The sequence below is a fragment of the Gopherus flavomarginatus genome, chromosome 4 (assembly GCF_025201925.1).
Source record: "Gopherus flavomarginatus isolate rGopFla2 chromosome 4, rGopFla2.mat.asm, whole genome shotgun sequence".
NCBI classification, from domain to species: domain Eukaryota; kingdom Metazoa; phylum Chordata; order Testudines; family Testudinidae; genus Gopherus; species Gopherus flavomarginatus.
The window spans coordinates 73552352-73574253 of record NC_066620.1 but is presented as its reverse complement, the minus strand read 5'-3'; the positions used below and the strand labels follow the sequence as shown (position 1 = coordinate 73574253).

The 21902-nt window shown below is 40.3% G+C and overlaps 2 protein-coding genes across 4 annotated transcripts in view; both read right to left on the bottom strand.

Moving 5' to 3' along the window:
- Positions 1-21902, bottom strand: part of LOC127049534 (uncharacterized) — a 219596-nt gene that overhangs the window by 37567 nt on the left and 160127 nt on the right. The window lies entirely within an intron of this gene.
- Positions 1-21902, bottom strand: part of SMYD3 (SET and MYND domain containing 3) — a 690401-nt gene that overhangs the window by 566743 nt on the left and 101756 nt on the right. For 2 of the 3 annotated variants that reach the window (XM_050950435.1, XM_050950434.1), the window contains exon 2: positions 8238-8301. The exons of the other annotated variant lie outside the window; for it this stretch is intronic. In XM_050950435.1, coding sequence (XP_050806392.1) covers positions 8238-8301 — 64 coding nt within the window. The remainder of the gene's footprint in view (positions 1-8237; positions 8302-21902) is intronic. 3 annotated transcript variants of the gene reach the window in all.

Here is a 21902-nt window from a genome sequence, read left to right as displayed (position 1 = left end):
ACCCCCAATAATGGGGGCAGACAACTAACATTAAAAAATCCTAGGAAATTACACATAAAAACTACATTACAAGAAACGTTATTATGATTGCAAAGTCAAGCACTTGAAAATTACGAAATGCCACATTTAAAGTTGCCTGTGTAACTTTAATTCTGCCCCTTTGTGTGTGCATTATGATACAGTCTTGAATTACATGATCACATAGTATTTTTTTCCACAGAACCCCTGCCTCGTTCTATACACAGGATGGACACAGAAGGGGGCAGAATTAAAACTGCACAGGAACCTTCTATCCAACATTTCGTAACTTTTGAGTGCATGACATTGCAGTGTAAATGACCTTCTTTTAACTTAGATTTATTTATTTGTTTATGTAAACTGTAATAGGGTATAAATGCCATCATTGTTACTTGAGCTTTCAGCGACTAGGAAAAGTGAAGTTATTTAAAATATTTTTTTTATATGATAAATAAATTGAGCCTGATTTTCTCTCATTTACCTAGGTTTTTTTTCCCCAGTATAATTTCATTGACTCAGTGGAGTTACTCCTGATTTACCGCAATGTGAAAGAAGAATCAGGCCCAAGACATCCAATAGTGTTCATGACCTATAATGCACATCAGTATTCACCAGTTATGTTAGGGCATTAAATAACTCGGCTTCAATTTAACTACTTAATTCTTCTCTTCAGTTATTACCTGGCTGATGAAATCTTTGCAAGGTGCCATTAGGATTCAAGTTATAAACCTTTTTAAGATCACAATTTAAAAATTAAGGTTTCTCATTTGTTAATAGTCATTAATAGGCAAGTAATTGGATTTTAAAAGCAGGGACGCTAAACGCTCACAGCTTTAAAGAATGTGAAAATTAAAAGCAGAAGGAATGATAAATCAGAAAATTAAGAACTTGAATGATTTATATTTGACCCTTTAGAAGCATTGGGATAGGAAACAATCAAAAGAAACCAAAAGTAATGTTCTGTTTTAGATCTTGAGATGCAAACATTTATATATGGAGTTACTTTACACGAGCAGTCCTATTGAAATCAATGCGGCTATTCATGAGAGTGAAGTTGCTTGTGTGTAAGTGTATGCAAGACTGGGTCCTTAATGAACAACTTACAACTTACACTAGACTTATTTTTATTTACTGAATGGACAGATTTAACAGGATAGAGGAACACGGGGGTGAAGGGGAAAGGGGATGTAGGGAAGGTGTGCACATACGCAGAACTGGGGCACTTCTTCCTTAAAATCATTGGGGAGCAGGACCAGCAATGAGTCTTTAAGCGAGTCTCTTGTTATGCTGGAAGGTTGAGCTGTTTTTGTATTCCTTCAGTTTGCTTTTGTTACTTTAGTCAATCCAGATTTTTGTTAATGTTTCATATAAAGTCTGCGTGATAGAATTGGAGATTTTTAAGCCTGTATACATCTAACATTGGAATTCACAGCAAAGTCTGAAGCTACTGGGCTGCTTTACAGATGTCCATGTAAAAGTGAAAAGGAGAAAAGAAACAGTTAACAAAAAGACATGATAACAGTTAAAACAAATATAGGGCTCCACAAGACGATTTAGTTTTTGACAGAAAGGCAGTAGGAAAAACGAAACAACCAACTGAGAAAAACAATTTCTGTCAGGTATCAGCTATCAGTATCAGGCTGCATGATGTCTGAAACAGAAATAGCTCTTCTACAATCAGCAGTAAAATAGGACATGATGGGCAGAAGAAGTAGGGATGCTATAATGCTTGAGCAGGGGCAAGTGTACACTGCCCTCTGGTGAGGTGATTTAATAGTTTTAAAATTCTAACGCTGGAGGAATCCTCATCCACCAGATGATAGGAACAAAGACCCCGGTGGCGGGAATTTATCATAAAAGACTATGAAACTCTTACAAGAGACCACCATCCCAGACTGCTTTCAGCAGTAAGAGACATCCCAGAACACAAACACTGGTGTAAGGTGACTCACCTCTGGCCTACTGAGTTCAGTACTACGCTACCACTAGATTAAGACCTATATTAAGCATTCAATTTTGGTCAGTGCCTTAAGACAGGTTTCGCCGTATTTTTTGTTTGCAGAATTCCCATTGTGTGGCTACATGAGTGGCCCCAGAAGGAAGGACAGAGAGTGTATCAAGAACTGGAAGTGGCAGTTCATGGGAACCTGTGAACTGATGGGTTGAAAATAAACATCTAATTTTACGTTCTGTGTGAGTAATCAGATGATTATAAGCAATATAACACTATGAATAACATCAGATGGATGATTTTAACTTTAAATAACAAGGTGTCAATATCAGGTAGCAGTTATTTTACTTTGGAGTATCTTTCTTATGCCTTCAAGTAATAAATTAGTTAATATTTTTTTCTTCCACATGGGAGCCTTGTTCTTATATTTCTTTATTTGTAACTCTAGAAGTGAACAAAATGACCCCAACTAGACATTATAATACAGTTAGTGTCACTAAATATCTGACAAATACAAGTTAAATATCTACTGCTGAGAATTACTTTTGTCCCAAAGAAACAAGGTCATGCTTGTAAATGTCCAGACATCATTCTGTATAAGAGCTAAAATTGCTCTTTGGAGTCAGCCTTTATCTGTCAAAAAAATTTCCTAACATTAATGCTGCATAGGATTTTAGATATGCTAACGGTAACATCAAAATGATTAACAGCTTTCCCAACCAATAAAGCACTAATGAGATGAAATATGCATTATTGCATAGCATCATATGTCACAGTCTCCTAAACTTAGAGAGATGTTTTCACACTAGAATTATGTTAAGATTACATCTTTTCCTTATCATTGCAGTCAAACCAAAACTGATCACAGAGTGGATGCGTTTATTATTTATTTTACTGAGGGAATGCTGGAATGAGGACAACCATTCAGACTTCAGAAATTGGCAAGAAAAAGTTGCAACTGCATTAAATCTCTGCCTCCCAATATGGTGGTTGTGTGTAGGAAAAGTCACCTTAACTCTACATTTCTTGGCTTTCAGTCAGAGGATTTACATTCTCACTTCCAAATGGGGTACAAGTAGCACAAGGCAAGGTTATGTGGCCAAACTCTCAAATCTATCTTAACAGAGATTTTTTCCCCTGGTAAATTGCCTTCAATTTTTCAGTAGTAACAACATGGTACTGAGGACCAAAGAAAGCCAAAGGGAGAGCACCCTATTCTCCCCATGACTCCTCTGCTCCTGCCAGCCCTCCATGGCCTCAGAAAGAAACACGCTGACTCCCATATTCTCTAGCCCCACTCAGCCCAGACTCCTGCACTGGATCTTTCCCGCCTTTCGCTCCTCTGCCTCACTATCAGCAGCTTGGGCTTTAGTCACAGGAGGGCCTTCTAGTCCCAGCACACACATCCCATATCCTCTAGCTGGCAGCTATCAGACCCAGTCCCCACCCGATGTCACCCAGCTGCGTCTGATCATTCCCAACACGTGCCTGCCAGGACCCTCCACAGAACAGGGTTGGCTGCTCCCTTCTGGCCCTCAGAGAAGCCGACTGCCCTGTTATACCTGGGCTATCACCTTAGGCCACCCCTAAGCTCCTGCCTCCCCAAACTCAGTGCTCCCACCACCTCCAAAGCTCGGACCCCGCAACCTCCTCCAGAATCACATGAGAGATCATCTCATTCTCCCTCCACATAGACATACATAGGAGCCTTGTGTCCCCCTCCCCCACAAGCCTCCATGGGATAGGGTTACATTTTGATCTTTAACTCTGTAGCAGGGGTGGGCAAACTATGGCCTGCAGGCTGGATCCGGCCCCTTAGGGCTTTGGATCTGGCCCACGGGATTGCCACCCCTGCTCCGCTCCAGGAACTGTCCGGCACGTCCCTACAGCCCCTGGGGATGGGGAGGCACAGGGCTCCATACACTGCTCTTGCCCATGGGTACCTCTCTCAAAGCTCCCATTGGCCGGAGCCCGCACCCCGAACCCCTCCTGCACCCAAACTCCCTGCCCTGAGCCCCCTCCTGCACTCCGCATCCCTCCTCTGCCCCAAGCCCTTGCCCTGAGCCCCATCCTGCATACTGCATCCTTTCCCACATCCCACACTCTCTCCCGCACCCCAACCCCTGCCCCAGCCCTACATTCATGGCCCTGCAGCAATTTCCCCACCCAAGGCCCCACCTTGGGCCAAAAATGTTGCCCACCCCTACTTTGTAAAGGGCTAGGGAATTTCATTAAAATAAAATAAATAGGTTAGGACTAAGCTGGGCAAAAGTTTTGCAACAGAAAAAGTTTCCATCTGAAAATGCCGTTTTGTCAGAACTGAACCTTCCACTAAAAAAATGTCAATTTTGATTAAATTTCTTTAGATAATGTGGAAATGTTTTGACATGTTGATTTTTTGTTTGTTTTGAAATGCATTTAGCATTATAAAAATAAAATTAAAAATTGAAATAGAAATGAAACGCTTTGAATGATCCAAAACAATTTTTTTTATAAAATTTGTTTTGTAGCAAATTTTGAAATTTGATATTTCATTCCCATTCAGAATGAAAAGAAATTAAAATATTGTGGAATTTCCCACAAACCACAAATTCTGGATCTTGCACTGCTGCTCTTCTTAGGGCTCCCAGCTGAGTCCTACCAATTTAGCTACCCAGAGCCTAACAATTCACAGTGTAGTTCCAAAATAAATAAATAAATAAATCTAGAAATATTTCATTTTCCACACTTAAATTTCAATTCTGATACTTTATATCAGTTATAGGAGTCCACTAAACTGAATTATATGTTGCTCCTGCTTTATTTATTTTTTTTGTCCTGAAGAGTCAAAAATTTTTAGACATTTCCATTTGGACTGTTCTGTCTAATGCAGTAAATAAAGTGAGAGCTGTTTCAATTTAAAACTGAGTTTCATGCACTCTCTCAAAATTGACAAAAACGATCAGATCCGCTTGAAAACTGATTGGCCAATTGAGTTGTTTGTTGTGGGGGAAATTGGAAGTCATTTCAACCAAGAGTTCCTGAGATACAATAGCCTAAAATGAGCTGTTCTCAAGTTTCAATTTTTGAGAGAGTGCATGAAACTCGGTTTTAAACTGAAACAGCTCTCACCTTATTTACTGCATTAGACAGAAGTCCAGAAACTCAGACTTCCTAAACCACACTGTTAAATGCTTACTAATGTGGGATTAATTTTCTACCCATCAAAAATTAATCAAATCATGCTGCAGCTAAGCATAAAATGTAAACCCAAGCCCATGAGTCACATTTTTACAGAGGTCTGCAATTATCAACATAAAATAAAGTCCTTCTCTGCTAATAGAGGGGGATTTTTTTAAAAGAGTGCGAACTGCAGTTGATTCAGTGCCCAGCTGTTTATTTTGCTCAGCAATTAGTTCAATTAGAAGTGCACATATTAATGAATCACACGAAATCCAGCAGAGGTAAAGTAAAGCCTGCTGCCTTCAGTTTGGCTAATGGAAGCATCGCTTAAACAACTGTACTACTCTCTGTTTTGTAGCCATTTTATATAGGATTATCACAGGGAACACTGTGCCCTTCAAAACAGCCACAAAAAGGCTAACAAAACATTCCTGCTTGGTCTAATTGTGTGTCTGTTTATCTAGACCACCCACCCCAAGTGGAATGAAGATCCATGACTGCACAAGTGTCTTAATAAACTGGCATTTGTGGTGACAGTTTTCCACTCTAGGTTGGCTAAAGGTAAAGTCTTCTTCCGGATTCCCATGATTGTCAAATAACGTTGAGTACAATATTAAATACTATACTTCCAAGCCAAAACAAACAGAGCAATTTAAATGCATGTTACTCAATATGGACATGATCCTTCCTCACTGAAGTCATGTTTATTTTGCCATGGACTTTAATGGCAGTAGGGTCAAGTGATATTCTTGTTTGACATACTAGCTTGACAAGAAAAAAGCACCAGTCTTTTACATTCTAACTATGATAATTTTCATTTTTTCAGATATTTTCCCATTATCTTCCACAGTAAATATAACTGTGGCATTATTATTGATGCTAAAGTAAACAACTAATATATGTTGTACACGCATTTGCTGTATAATGAATCAAAGTGACATACCTACCTATCTTTCCCCTCCATATATTCTAATCCCATAAGAGAATTTTTTTTATGAGTTGCAAAGGAAAGTGGTCAAGTTATAAAAACAGCGTCTTCATAAAAACATATTAAATATCTCATCAAGAAAAGATGTTTTGAAGGTCACTGAGACCAGTTAAAAAAATTAAGTGTTCAGACTTGTGAAATAATCTGCTAGGCAAATTTAAACAGTCCCTCAAAGACCTTCTTTCAGTAGGTTATATCTTACAATTCATACTTTTTTCTATTTTTTTCTTCAAAAAATCAACAAAGTTAAAAACCCACAATTTTAGTATGATGTTCAAGAATTTATAATTTGACTCATTTGGTGGTCCTTATGATCTTTGGCACCCCCTCACCGGCTAGCCCGCTTGTTAATTTCTTGCTATGCCCTTTGGCCAGGTTTGTGGCTATCCTTACCCCAATTGCGGTGTTAAAGAATTCAATACTTCCAGAGGCCAGTGGCCCTAGATGAGGGGCACACAGTCCTTGGGCCATTCAGGTATGGCTCACTTGTTCAAGGCCTTAATAAACCCCCCTTGCTGAGCTTGGTGGGAACCAGGTCCACCCACTATCCTGGGTTCCAGGTCAGGGACACTGTACAAAATGGTTGGTAACAAGCTCTCACAAACCGCGTATTTTTTTTCCTGGTCTACTTCCTACAGTGCCTGTCCTGCAAGCTGTTCCTCAGGGTTACCCTGTGGTCCTGTCCCCAGTCGCCTGGGCAGCTTCTCACCAGCCCATTCCTGAAGTCTCCTGATCTCAGTGGCTCCTCAGCTTCTCTAGCAGACACCCACCCTTCTGCTCTTCAACCCTTTAATCTCTGCAACTTTTGTGAGCCCCCAATCATGCCCAGCTGAGCAGGCAGGCAGTCTCTCTATTAACCCTTTAGCAGCTGAGACAGCCAGGGTCTGTACACCCCAGATAGACCCATAATGCCAAAATAGCATGGGCCTTTTCTCCACCACCTTGCATCTTGTGTAGTCTTTTACACTTGTGCAAACACTACCTGATTTCAGGGAATTTTGTGCTGACTTTCAACACGCAAGTGTAAATGACAATACAAGGTGAAAGGCCATGGAGAATCAGGCCTTTGAAGTCTGTCACCTATCAAAAGAATGTAGGACCCTCAACACTGTAAACAGTTCTCAAAGATCTAGACACACACCATTCCAACATATATTAGGCAATATTCTTGAAACCCACTTTTTTCTTGGCATTCATCTTGGAATTGGTATAACAAACAAACAAAAACACACCCTAACCTGTAAAAACACAGGAGCAGTGTGCTGTATTGAAAACCATGTTAAAACTGTAATCTATCACTTTCAATTCTCTGTGGTTCTCCTTGTCCTGCCTGCAGGCAGGCTGTTCTGTAGGGAAGTGGGCAATCAGAGTCAATGGTTCTGCAGACAGCCTGCCAAAAGTAAGTTGCACCTCTCTGTTTTAGGGAACAGCCTGCCTTCTCTCTCTGTTTTGGGGTTCGTGTGTGTTATCCTTCTATATTCTAACAAATAAAGTAGTGCTACTTTAGTTTATGTTTTTATCTAATTTCTCTGCATGTATGCCAGAAAAACACAACAAGCAGGTTTTTCTGACCAAGTAAATCCTAACCACCAATTTCTACTTAATTTTGTTGACTATAAAAGGGGTGGAGAGGATAAAGCTAGGTAAGGAAGGAAGCCTTAGGGCTATATGCATAATTAAAAAGACAAACAAACAAAAAATCCACAACATTACATGAAAGAAAGTGGCATTCAAATTCAAGAACCTTAAAGTCAATGAGAGCTGTGGGTATTAAAAAGTCAGGCCTCTTATTTAAATAACTAGCTTTGGGCATCCCGTTTTGAAAGTCTTAGCCTAAGTAAATGAGAGGAAGAGGCAGTGCTGTGAGAAAGTTATATATCAACATTGTCTGAATTAGTTATATTAGTTAGGTAAATTAATAAGCATTAAGCAAAAGATGCAATGAGAAGGTGATTTGTTTATTTTTGCTCATTGTTATTGATTTGTTGACTAATGGATTCCATAGATGTCCAGGGACCATTAATGGGTAATGGCAACACAATGTAGTGGAAACCCCACAGCTAAAGCATTATTTTTTTTCTGTAGTAGCTTGTCATTATTTTTAAAAATGATCATTACCTGACAACGTGTATCACAGTATCTGGCAATTTTGCACTGAGAGCATCTAAGCAGCCGTTCATTCCTGTAAGAAACATCCTGTATTAGTTATGTAGGAAAAATAAAAATATTTCCAAATATCTGAAGGAAAAAGGAGCCACAAAAAGAACAAATTGCTTGACACACATGTATTTAATTATTTTTACACACAAAGTCAAGGCAAGAATCCAAGGGTTAGAGATTCTGATTTCCTTACTCATATTGAACAGTACCCTATGAATGGTTTATTTATTTACTAGAATCAATGGGGCTGTTTGTGTGTTAACAGTAAGATTACCTGAGTCTAAGCTAAAGAGGAGTCTCCCTACTCTCCAGTGAGATAATAAAACAGGAATCATTTGTTTTTCTTGCTTTGCTACCATACTGTCAAAGAATTAGATTTTGTGGTTAATGCAATAGAATCTCAGACTATGGTGCAGCACAGCTGGATGATGTCGTCTTTGGAGCCCATCAAAGTGATAATATGTTGCAAGGCAGAATTCAGGTCCCCATTACCTGTTCATTACCTGTCTTAAGCAAGATTCTTGCTGTGAATCTGCAGATGTGACACTGAGGGTACGTCCAGACTACCCGCCGTATCGGCGGGTAGCAATCGATTTATCGGGGATCGATATATCGCGTCTCATCTAGACGTGATATATCAATCCCCGAATGCGCTCCCCGTTGACTCCAGAACTCCACTGGAGCGAGCGGCAGTAGTGGAGTTGATGGGGGAGCCGTGGACGTCGATCCCATGCCGTGAAGATGGGAGGTAAGTCGGAATAAGATACTTCAACTTCAGCTATGGTATTCCCAGAGCTGAAGTTGCATATCTTACATTTGAGACCACACCACCACCCCCAGTGTAGACCAGGCCTGAGTTATTTGCAATGTGAAGTGACCTGATAGTGGAAATTTATGCCTTTAAAAAAAAAGATTGCCTGTGATTGGTAAACAATGTGACTAAAGCAAAAACTCCATCTGAAAAAGACTATTGGGGGCACAAGAGGAGAGACGAGAAGTTTGGACCAGATATACATACGAACATTTTAATTATGATTCTACAAAGTGCCTCCTGGCTTGAGTGAGATTCCCTGCTGCTGGCTTAATTTAAGTCATATGGCAAGCTGAGAACTTGACTTGGGGAGAAAATATAATTTACTAATAACAGTTTTGTAAATTATTAGATGGTGAGGAAATATTTAGCATGAAATTATGCAGAAAATTAATCAAATTTACATGCCATAAATCAAATTCTGCTCTCAGCTGCACTGGCATTAGGATATGCATTGCAGTATCATTCTTGCCAATTTCTTAGCTGTCACAGCACCTGCAAAAAGCCCAGAGGTTTTAACTTTACATTTAAAAATAAAGTTAACCACATGCTTTCTCAGCTTATATTGACACTGAGAATATGGTGCTTGCTCTTTTATAAACAGAAGAGAGAAGAGACTAAATTAAGGAGATACTAGCTAGTCAGACTGTAGGATTGTCCTTCCTACATTGTGGAAATACTCCTACCAATAGACAGCTGGACACATTTCTTACACTAATAAATTACAGACTTACGCATAAAGACACATAGCCAGTCTGACAGATGTTTAGGTTTGACAACCGTTATACACATTAATTATTATATTAATACATTTTTACATTCCTATAGTGCCTTCCATTTGAAAAACTGAAAATGGATTACAAACCTCAAGAGTGCAGTATGTCTACACTGCAAGTTAAGGCGTGATCATAGCACTGGTAGGCATACCGCACTAGCTTTAATCTACCTTGCACAGGTAACAGTGGCAGTGTAGATGTGGTGGCACGGGCTTCAGCACAGGCTAGCAATCACAGTACTCCAGACTCCCTGTAGGACTTGTACTCTGGATAGCTAGCCTGTGCTGTAGGTGTGGCAGTACAGGCTGCAGTGCTATTGTTACCCAGGCTACCTATATTAAAACGAGCATGAGCACACCTACCCGTGCTGCAATCACCTCTTTGCTTGTAGTGTAGTCATACCCTAAATAACCGTTGCAAGACATGTGAGGCAGGTAACTGTCCCAGTTTTACAGATGACGAAAGGAAGGCAGAAGGAAAGAGTAAAGTGATTTTCTCACGTTTATACCTTAAAGCTCAGACCCTGTAAGAATCTTATTGTTTTTACAGGGATTCTGTGGGGGCATAAAGGTCTGCCATGTGGATCACTTTGCTGTCTCAGACCTTAAATCAATAGCACAGCTGTCAATAGAAACTAGGAAGTTTAGACTTGAAATTAGACAAAGGTTTCTAACCATTAGAGGAGTGAAGTTCTGGAACAGCCTTCCAAGGGGAGTAGTGGGGGCAAAAGACATATCTGGCTTCAAGACTAAGCCTGATAAGTTTATGGAGGGGATGGTATGATGGAATAGCCTAATTTTGGTAATTAATTCATCTTTGATTATTAGCAGGTAAATATGCCCAATGGTCTATGATGGGATGTTAAATGGGGTGGGATCTGAGTTACTAGAGAGAATTCTTTCCTGGGTGCTGGCTGGGGAGTCTTGCCCACATGCTCAGGGTTTAACCGACTGCCATATTTGGGATTGGGAAGGAATTTTCCTGCAGGGAAGATTGGCAGAGGCCCTGAAGGTTTTCCACCTTCCTCTGCAGCATGGGGCACGGGTCACTTGCTGAAGGATTCTCTGCACCTTGAGGTCTTTAAACCATGATTTGACGATTTCAATAACTCAGACACAGGTTAGGGGTTTGTTTGAGGATTTCAATAACTCAGACAGAGGTTAGTGGGTGGGTGAGAGTCTGTGGCCTGTGTTGTGCAGGAGGTCAGACTAGATGACCATAATGGTCCCTTCTGACCTTAAGTCTATGAATCTATGAATATGCTGGACCCTCTGAACTCAAAGAATTTTGTTATTGACCTTAATAGGGTCAGAATTTCACAGGTGGTCTTCTGATATCCAGTCTGGTACTTCTGATTTCCAATCAGTTACTTAGACCACAGACTCATTCTTCTTTCCTTTATTTAAATCAATATACACTCAGCTACCCCCAACTTTTAGTCCCTGTGCTCACTCTAAATTCACAGCAAATGCCTCAAAGAGTCATATGTCCAAATAAAGTGAGATGGCATCAACGTGGTCACAAATCTTAACCAATAACAACTTCTGAGCAATGAATTTGGTCCATTGATTCCATTAATTTAATTTATGGCTAAGAATCTGTAGTTATCCAAAACAACATCATAAATACAGAACGCCAAATAAAATAGATCCCTCTTGAACACAGACTAAGTCCTTTGCTCCACATGTGGAATTCTCACTGGTGTCAATTCTGCACAAAATTATTCTGTCAATGTGCACTAAAATGCACCAGTGTCGGCATATTTAAACTCATCGCTGATTTAACTTCATCTTTTTTAAGAATCTTATAAGTGATGGGGAGAAAATAGGGAATGTCAAACATATACTAAATATAAGAGGAATTAAAATATAGCCATGTACTTATGTGGAAATAAAGAAATATAACTTATGTAATATGCAGAAATATTTAGAGAGAATTCATGATGGTGAACAGTGGTATAAATGTATGAATTTGGGTTTCCATTATTATTTAAATGGAGTGAAGCCAATGATTTCAATAGACAGTGTATAAAAGTAGATATGATGGCGTGAAGCAGCTTAAAATTTTGTCTACATCAGGTCAAATAACTGCATTGGTCACAAGTTGTAAGGCCACGAATGAATCATTCCAAATGAGTGCCAATCTTTGTGCATTAGCTTTCTTATTCTCCAACCCCTTTATAGTTGAACTCATGATACCTTACAGAATATGTTGTGTGGTGTGCTGACTACTATACAACTAGCAGAAAGAAAATATTTCAGAAATGTTTGAGATTAAAATCTTGTTATTGCTACTGTCTTTCACCCTATCTACAGAAGTAAGGGCCTTGGTATCATGAGTTCAATTAGAAAGGGCTTGGAGAGTAAAAAAACTAATAATTTTAAAAATCTTCTAAATAGTACCTAAAAATCTTTCCCATAAAAAAAAAGTGTTGTGATTTTAGAATCCAACATCTGGGGACAATCCAAAACTAGAATCAAGTGCTGGAAAACTCCCCTCTCCAATTGTATATTTCTAGGGCCCAGAAATATCAGAACTCTAACAAAGCCATTGGTGAAGAACTGAATATTTCTCATTCTGAATTTGGACCTCAGATCGGTATAATGTAGGGGGAAAGAATTAAACATTTTTGTGGCAGGTTTATTTAGTATGAAAAGAAAAGGATAAAATGATTGCTCTTTGGAACTACTCAGATATCTGAATGTCAGAAATAGTCCAGGTAGAGACAATTAATGGACGCGCACACGCACACCCAAAATTATATCCATCTGGACTAATTCTGAGACATACATTTTGTAATACTGATCAACATGTTCTGTCAGGGATACAGGATAATCCTCAGGAAATCTACCCTTTCTTTCTAAAAATGGGAAAATCCTCCATATTTATTTTAATTATGTACATTAATGAGACCTTTTCTCCAGATATTTCAAATCACAGACAGCACACACTACAAAAAGTTCTATTTCCTGGGTCATCAACATGTTATCGTGGAAGTAAGGCATGCACAACAGTTTCATCATGCTCAACACTACCTCTTGAAAATGTGTATAGTAACATGGAATGATCTAGAAAAGTAGAGATCTATGAACATCATTTTCTATACTATCATATAAAATTCTTGAGATTGCCACTTTCTGGAGTTTCCCCAAGTTGTTCTGCATAGTTGCATCATTACACAGTTTTTCAGGAATAGAAGCAGGTCTTCCTTATTTTGGATTAGGAAATGAGAAACTCTGTATACAAAGTGTTCTATATCAATAGGTAAGAGCCTCTGCTGAACTTCTCTCATTAGTCATTTAAATAATATTGTTTGACACAATGTGATCAGGCAAACATTTTGTAAACACTCACGTTTAATTCTATCCATGCAAGTTCCACCATTTGAAAGTTAACCCCTAATTCAGCCAGGTGCAGAAGGGTTGCTCAAATGAAGTTTCTGTGCAGATCTTCTGTCCTAGGGTAAATTTCACCCTACCAGAATGATGATGAACTAGTATTTACATTAGGCAACATATCTGTAGTTACAATAGCTGAAGTGAAACAAGATCTTAAAGTACCAAAAAGTAATACTCATATCCATTATCCACTGCAAATATGACCTTCAAGAGCCATGATTTGTATGAATGCATCACTTAGCAATGTAAGAACTTTCTAATATAGATCCATATTTTAGGTCTTGCATCTGTACTATTTAACTCACAGCATTGTATTGCATGACCTTGACATACTGTTGCAATATCTTCTCTCAGTATTTTATTTTCTTCCTAAAAGATGAAAAGACTTGCTGAAATAACTGAAGTACAACAAATATTTTATTCTGCCATCTGAAAAACGCACATAGCTTAGACCTGATGGCAAGGTGCTAAGCTTCTTCAACTCTCATTGAAACCAATGGGAGACAACAGTGTTCAGCACCTGGTAGGACTGGGTCCCTTTTCTACCAACATTTAATAATGAAGTGGTAACAAAGATACAGAACATTACTTCAAGTTTATTTCCAACATCTGACACTAGCAGCCAAAGTATTTGAAGAATCTGACTCCCTATTCAAACTGTATAATGAATGAAATATCCATTAATCATCTTCCTCCCCACTCTCATCCCCCAAATGATGAGCAGATTTAGGATGTTTGGTGCAGCTGCATGAACTGACAAAACTGCTTCATTTTGCTTCTCTCCCAACTCCCTCTCAAACCTCCATCTGTAGGATTTATGGCATCAATGAATATTCTGACATGGAATTTTACAAAAGTAAACAGTATGATTTAAAGTACTTAATCTGAAATTGAAAAATTCAGGAATAAGACTTCTTACAGGATTTATGTATTTTGAGGTATTTAAAAAACACAAAGTGATGACAATTTGCATAGCTTCTACCCATCAGTATCAGCTCTATATTAACTTCACAGAAGCTGTTAAATATTTATAAAATTGTTATCAAATAAACTTTTTATTTTTTGGTCTCTTTCTATAAGTCTATAATACATAAATAAACTATTGTTGTATGTAAAGTAAATCAGGTTTTTAAAATGTTTAAAAAGCTTCATTTAAAAGTACATAAAAATGCAGAGCCCCCCGGACCAGTGGCCAGGACCCGGACAGTGTGAGTCCCACTGAAAATCACCTCGTGCGCCGCCTTTGGCGCACATGCCATAGGTTGCATACCCCTGCTAAAACTAAATAACCCATCAAACGAGAAAGAAGCCTTGCGTAATGCAAATGAAGAAATAAAGGAAGAAAGTACTAATTCTTGCACATTTGAAGGCAAGTGGTCATTGTGTTGATTATCAAAGATTCTATATGCATTCCTTTCTATAGAATTGGCTACCAGCATTGTTTGGTGTGAGATCTAGGATGCAAATTGACCAGGGTGAGTGACTAGTCTCTTGGGACTCAATGTAACCTGATGCTTTGCGATTTTTGGTGTAAGTTACCATTTGTCACATAGCCCAACTTGCCTGGGTAGCAAGACAGACTGGAGTGTCTAAGGGGACTGTTTGTTGTTCCATTATATACTTCTGGGGGAATTCTGCACCACTGTGCGTGTGCAGAATTTATGTCCCTGACAAATATCTTTGCTTCCCCACAGAATAATGACTTCCTGATGGAGAAGCAAAGGGAAGCCACAAGAGCAGTCATGCGACCATCCCCAGCAGTATGTGTTGGGTACCCAGGGCAGCCAGCAGAGAGGTAAATCACAGTGAGCAAGAGGTGGAACTGGGGAAAACCTAGCTAGTGGCTCCTACCCTGTGCCTGGCTCAGCTGTTAGTCCCAGCTGGGCTAGGAGAGGACAGAACTTCCTCTTCACCTACACAGGATCTGGGGTTAGGTCAGACCCACCCCCAGATTTCTCCCCCAGCTGCAGGAAGCTCTGCAAACTCCCCCACTACCCCACTTCCTGCACCCGTTGCTCCTCAGCTGCAGGGGGAGGGATCCCTGGACAGAGAGCTGCTCCCACATCTGCCCAACCTCCATGCATCCAGATCCCTCATACCCAGGTCCTCCTGCCAAGCCTCACTTCCTCACACACTCAAACCCCACCCCCCGATGAGCTCCACTCCCCTTGAACCTGGATCACCCCAACGAACCACCCACACCCAGATCCCCACCTACCGAGCCCCAACCAGCTGTATCTGGATCCTCACTCCACCAGCATCTGGACCCGCAACTGAGCCCCCCACACCGAGACCCCTCTGCCAAGCTCTATTGCCGCCTACACCCAGACCTACCCCGCTGAGCCCCAACCACCTTCACCTGCACACACACCCCCACAACGTCCCATTACCATTGCACCCAGAACCCCTGCAACAAGCCCCTCTGCATCTAGATCCCTCTCACACCCAGACTGGCCCACACAGAACCCTCTCAACCTGCACCTGGATCTCCCCACATTAATCCCCTCCATACTTGGATCCTGCCTTGCTGTGCTTGCCTACCCACACAGAGGGGCAGGGCCTGGGGTGTTTCTGGGGTAGGCCGGGTCCTTTCGCTGTGTCAGGGTTGAGTGCAGCCTGACTGATGAGTTTGTGTCCTGGGGGGGAAGCTACACAGTGATCTCTCACCTCTGTGCAGCCAGTGGCCTGTGCTCCACACTCCACAATACCATAGTGAATCTTTCACATTTATTTGATATATAAAATTCTGCAAAATGTTGCAGAAATTTTATAATATTGTGCACAACATTTTTAATTTTTGGCACAGAATTCTTAATTTTTTGGTGCAGAATGCCCTCAGGAGTAATTATAAGACTACTGTTGTACTTTGGGAGTTCATATTTAGTACTGGGTTGATGAAATCCAATTATAGAATATACTAACAATTTTAAGGTGTTGTATGCCCTGCTTTTGACAATCTACCCTCAGGTAGACACTCAGGGTATGTCCAGACTACCCGCCATATCGGCAGGTAGCGATCGATCGATATATCGCGTCTCATCTAGCTGCAATATATCGATCCCCAAATGTGCTCCCCGTTGACTCCAGAACTCCACCGGAGCGAGCAGCAGTAGCGGAGTCGACGGGGAGGGCCACAGACGCTGATCACATACTGTGAGGACAGGAGGTAAGTCAGAATAAGATACCTCGACTTCAGCTACAGTATTCCTGTAGCTGAAGCTGCGTATCTTACACCGATACCCCCCACAGTGTAGACCAGGCCTCACAGTCATGAGCCACTCCTGGCAGCATGACACCAGGTGTCAGATAAACACTACCTACGACAAGGCATGCAGTTATATCTAACACATTGTTGCTTTTCCTGTGATTCAACTTATTCACACTTTTCCTTCTATAAACCAGAGCTACTTTTTTTTTTTTAATGTGATTTCATTTTAAATCCATGCAGGATCTTTTTACTTGCTGTTTTTCATTTCAGAATCTAGGCTTGCTCTTTCAACTGCATGCCACATTGCACCAATTTTCCGAGCATTTTTTTAGCCCTGCTGTAAATTGGTACTTCAGTCTGATACATGAACTGTGCAAAACCTACTTGGGTTTTGTTTTTAATTTAAAGCCCTGCTGCAAACTGAGAACAAGGAACAGCAACAATCGGTAAACTTCAATCTTCCATAGTATTACCAACCCATTTCTGTCCTTAAAAATTAATAAAACTTACAAGAATAAATTATTAGACAGAGAAGGTGGGTGAGGTGATGTGTTTTATTGGACAAATTTCTGTTGGAAAGAGAAACAAGCTTTCGAGCCACACAAAGCTTGTCTCTTATTGGACCAACTTCGTTGGTGAGAAAGATGTTGCCTCACCACCTTGTCTCTCTAATGTCCTGGGACCGACATGCCTACAACTAACAGCATACTATAATAAATCATTAACATTTATGGTCCTGTATGGTCAAAGGCAGCTGAATACTTTGTTAAAATGCAATGAATTTTTTTAAATTCATCATGCCACCAGAGCCAGTCCGAAGACAATACACATCCTCAAATATACAGTAAGGGCTAGATTGTGACTTGATTCTGTGCAACAACATGGTAGCGAGTGGAGAGGATGCAGGAAATTTTCCATTTCCCCTGGAGCTCCTGCATAGTGACAATTCCCAGTCCTTGCATTACCAGCTGGGCTAATCCCCACAAGTAGAGTTCAAAGGGGAGGGGAAATGGTAGGACATTGGCCAAAGCAGGGAAAGGAGAGCACATGCTTCATTCTTTCAACAGATATAACAGGGTCCTTTCTTGTTTGCAGTCATGAAAACACTCTGCCTACATTCCTCATTCTAGCTCACTCAGTATCTAACGCCCACCCAGATCAAACTCCTTTTCAGTACTGACACATTCTCACCTCAAGATATTTTTAAGTCCTGAATAGTTCTTCTAACACCCGTGACTCTGTTCTTTTTTCAATGTGCTTGAGTAAGCCACAGGACCATGAAAAGGAGGTTAGACACGAATCAAGGAGAAAAACAGCTCCTTATAACTACCTTCTAAGCCCAATCTGCCCTCTGGTAGGCTCAACATAATAGACAAAGATGTATTGATGTTCTTGTGATAACAGATATCATAGTGAGACAGCTAATGGAACAATTACAAAAATGCTGTCCAACACATATTCAAGTTTACAAATTGTACCCTGAAGCCCTAAGAAAAATCAGCACTTGAAAGTCCCTGATAAACCTCCCAAAATCTAGAGTACCTACGCTAGATTAAAATTCTTTTTATTTACTATTACAGAGCATGCTATGCCCTGTACCCCTGAACAGTCTCTTGTGAGTGCACCTTTCCTAGGGATAGGCCCTGAACCTCCAGTTCATTTAAGAGGGAGTACAGTGAATTTACCACTCTTAGACTGAGTTCGCAAGCTTCAGCACCCCGTTATTCACTGTGGTGCCTTTAGCAGAGCCAATTTGGCTTGGTTTCCTGCAAGCATCTTCTCTCTTGGGGACTTAGTAACCAGAAAATGCAGGCAAATATACAGTTCAGCCCTTTCCAAACAAAAAACATTATTTATTAGTGAAGAGGAATACAACTGTTTGAGAAATGAGGTTAAACTAACAGAAAAGTCATATACACATAAACCCTACCTAACCTTTAAGCTTCTCCTTGCTTAGTTAAATAGCCCTGACCACACCAAGCTGGGCGAGAAGAGAGCCCATATACCTGCAAGCCCTATCACTAATTTCCAATCAGCATCTCTCAGAATACTCCTCCTCCATGTGGGACAGGGGCTGACCTTTAATCCAGTTCAAAGGTCTTTGTTCCAGATTTCCAAAGCCTTCCCCATCCAAGTCTCTTTGTCTGTCCTTGGTCTGGCCAGAACTGGGTTAAGCTTCTCCCTAGGGGTCTTCCTCCTTCCCTGCATGTTGCCAGCTAGAGTATGGCTGCAAAAAAGGCTTCAAAGGAATTCACACATATTTTTGGAATATAGACATTGGGCTTATATAAAGTGCATCACCTGCACACTGCCAAACAACAGGTATGACTTAACCTTTAGAGTCCAATTAGGCAGCAGTCCAAAACTGAGCAAGCAAACTTGATTGTCTCAATTACTCCGTATTAAATATTCTCATTTTACAAGTAAAACAATATTTCCTGCTCCCATTCACCTCTGCAAACTGCAAATTCAGCCTGGGCTCAGCAAGTCAATCAGCATTCTTTCCTTTTTATACATCAATAAATGAAGGTTCTACAGTCCAAATTAAGCCCTCATTTTCACCTGTGCATCCCTACGGTCTTCAGATTATTCCCTGAATTATATCTATGCTCACCCCTTTGACTTCAGTCGACTTGCACAAATGTAACGTATTGGGACTTGGCAAACAATTCTGCTGCTGTGATGCATAAGAAACAGAAGTCAGTTCAATCATCTCTCTGCACATCCAACACAGTTGGGAAGCAGGAGCGAAATGCAGAAAATCTTCTCTCACAGTCAGCAGACATGACTGATGACACACAAAAGTGCCAGCACAAACTGGCTGCACTGGCTCAGGGGCAGCTTGTTCCTCCTGTACTCAGGTCTGATCTGATTTGGTTAGATCTGGAAGATGTCCTCCAGAGAGTGCTGGGAGCCAGCTTGATACTCAAAACAGTCTTCTCATGACTTTTACACTAACAGGATGACATGTAGAATTATATAATTTGTAGATTAAGAACTACATTAGGGCGATGGACTAATTAAACTTATTGGTTCAGGAGCATCCCCTACTGTACATTTACCAATATCTGGTTACGTTTTAAATGCCCCACCACTTTCTTTGGAAGAATAGTCTATGTGGTCTAATAGATCTCAGTGTTGGAATTTTTTTCTTGATAGTCTAAAATGTTCCCTTTCTTAAATTTATTCCAGTACTCCTAGTTATATCCCTGTTTATACTCATAAATAATAATTCTCCATCCATAAGCACTTCAATACTTTGGTAATATGCCCCATGGAAAACTCTAAGACAGATAAGGTGTAAACCCTTCAAATACCTATAGATTTTTGTCTCATTGTAGTCATTACTTAGACAAACTAAAGTAAAATCTTTTTAAACTTTTATCATAAACAAATTGTTCTAGACCTCCAAACATTTTTTGTTTATCTTCTCTGAATTTCCTGTAACTTATCAATATTAGAGTAGAGTGGGAAATAGTTTCTCAGTTTTCCCATTTAACATCAGGATGATCTCGAGACCTTTTGAAGTTTTTTTGCAAAAAAAACAGAGAGACTCCCCACACACACCTCCGAATAGCCTATAGCGTGGTAGTTAGAAGCCTCACTTGGGATGCAGGAGACCAAAGTTCAAGTCCCTGCTATGAATCAGTGCCCTAAACGCTGGGCTATATGGTCAGTCTCTCTCTCTCTCAAACACTCCTAAATAATTACATGTTCATGGAGTGTGCAAGAGAAACTTTATACCCCAGCAGTTTTGGCACTCACCTAGGATGTGGTAGACCCAGGTTCAAGTCCCTGCTCCAGAACAGGGACTTGAACCTAGGTCTCCCATATGCTAGGGGAATGTCCTAACCACCAGGCTACTGGCTCTTCTGGAGTCCCTGCCCTTGACTCTCCCGCCTTCCTCTACCAGAAATTCCATCCTGGACGTGAAAACCTTTTCCAACAAAAGCTTCATCAAAATGGAGCAGGGTTTGACAAATCAGCATTTTCCTCACAAAAAATGCTTTTGCAAAAAAACTCCCCATCAGCTCGTCACTCTCTGGTAACAAGGTGTTATGTTTTTATTCTCTCTACAGTCATATGTATTATGGTTCTATTCTTGTTACTGTTCACAACATCTCCCAACTGACTGCCATCTGCATATTTCATCAATATGCTGATTTCTTCCCTTTCCTGCTCAGGAAGGGCTTGATTGTGCTATTTAGGCACAGCCTTGCCTTGGTGGTGACAACGCTGCCCTCTGCATCTCCCAGGGACAACAGCGGGCTGGGCATGCAGAGGCCTCACATTCACTACGACATCCCTTCATAGGGTGTAGCTTATTCCCACTCCCAGCATGGCCAGACAGAACAAGGTCCAACATCCTCTCTCACCATCTTTGGGGCACCATGCACACACTGCAAAGCCTGGGAGGGAGCAGCAGTTTGGCCTGGCCTTTGCATGGCCTGCACAACGTGGGAAGGAAAACCCCTAGTGTCCACTGACCTGCAAATGCTACCCCTGCACAAGAACCAGGCAAAAATCAGACCCTAATATATTTAATAAGGATGGACTCAACACCAATACAAATGTCTATGATGCAGTGCTACACAGCTCAACAGAATTTACAGTCCAGACTGTTTAATTTCACATTACAGTGTTAATATCCAAACAATCTAAATTGAGCTCAGAATGAGATTTTATGAGACACTATCAAATGTTTTAATAAAATCAAACTTGTTATGTCTACTGCTTGCCTTTCTTCCGCTGATTCTGTATGTAAATATACTCACAGCCATCCATTTGTCTACTTTCTCTGCATCTTAGAAGGTTGATGAATATTAGTTATTGCATCTAAGAGAGAAGTTAATTGGTTCTGCTATTGATACTCATGGTTAAGTGTGCTACCAGATTAGGATGAGCCTTTTTTATTGTAAAGATAAGGTAAAACTAACCGTGGGATATAGTATGTGGTTTTCAAAGGCTTTGAGATGGTGTACCCTGAATTTACTAGACATTTGTAAAAGAATCAAGCCTTCGGTATGCTTAGTGCAAAGAGAACTGGTAACCTAGGATTACTAGAAGACAAGAGTATAATTTCCCCAGTTCGTTTGATGAATCAAAGGAGAAAAAAGAAACATGAATGAGTTTTTCATCCGTGATCTATCCCTCTCAGAGGTCTATTTTATACTCTTTTTATCTTTTGTCTATACAAAGTCTTTTCTTTCTACCCAAATTGCATCCTGATCTCTGAAGGATTTTGTTATCTGTAAAGGTGTTTTGATTACACTTACAATAACCAATAGATTGGCCCATTCGAGATACTCATTATTTGTATGACTCATATCGGCATAAACATAAAATAAATCTACAGAATACACTCAGATTGTCTTGAGACTGATGAAATTCCCTTTATAGTTCATTTTTTTAAATTTAGAGCTAGCTTGT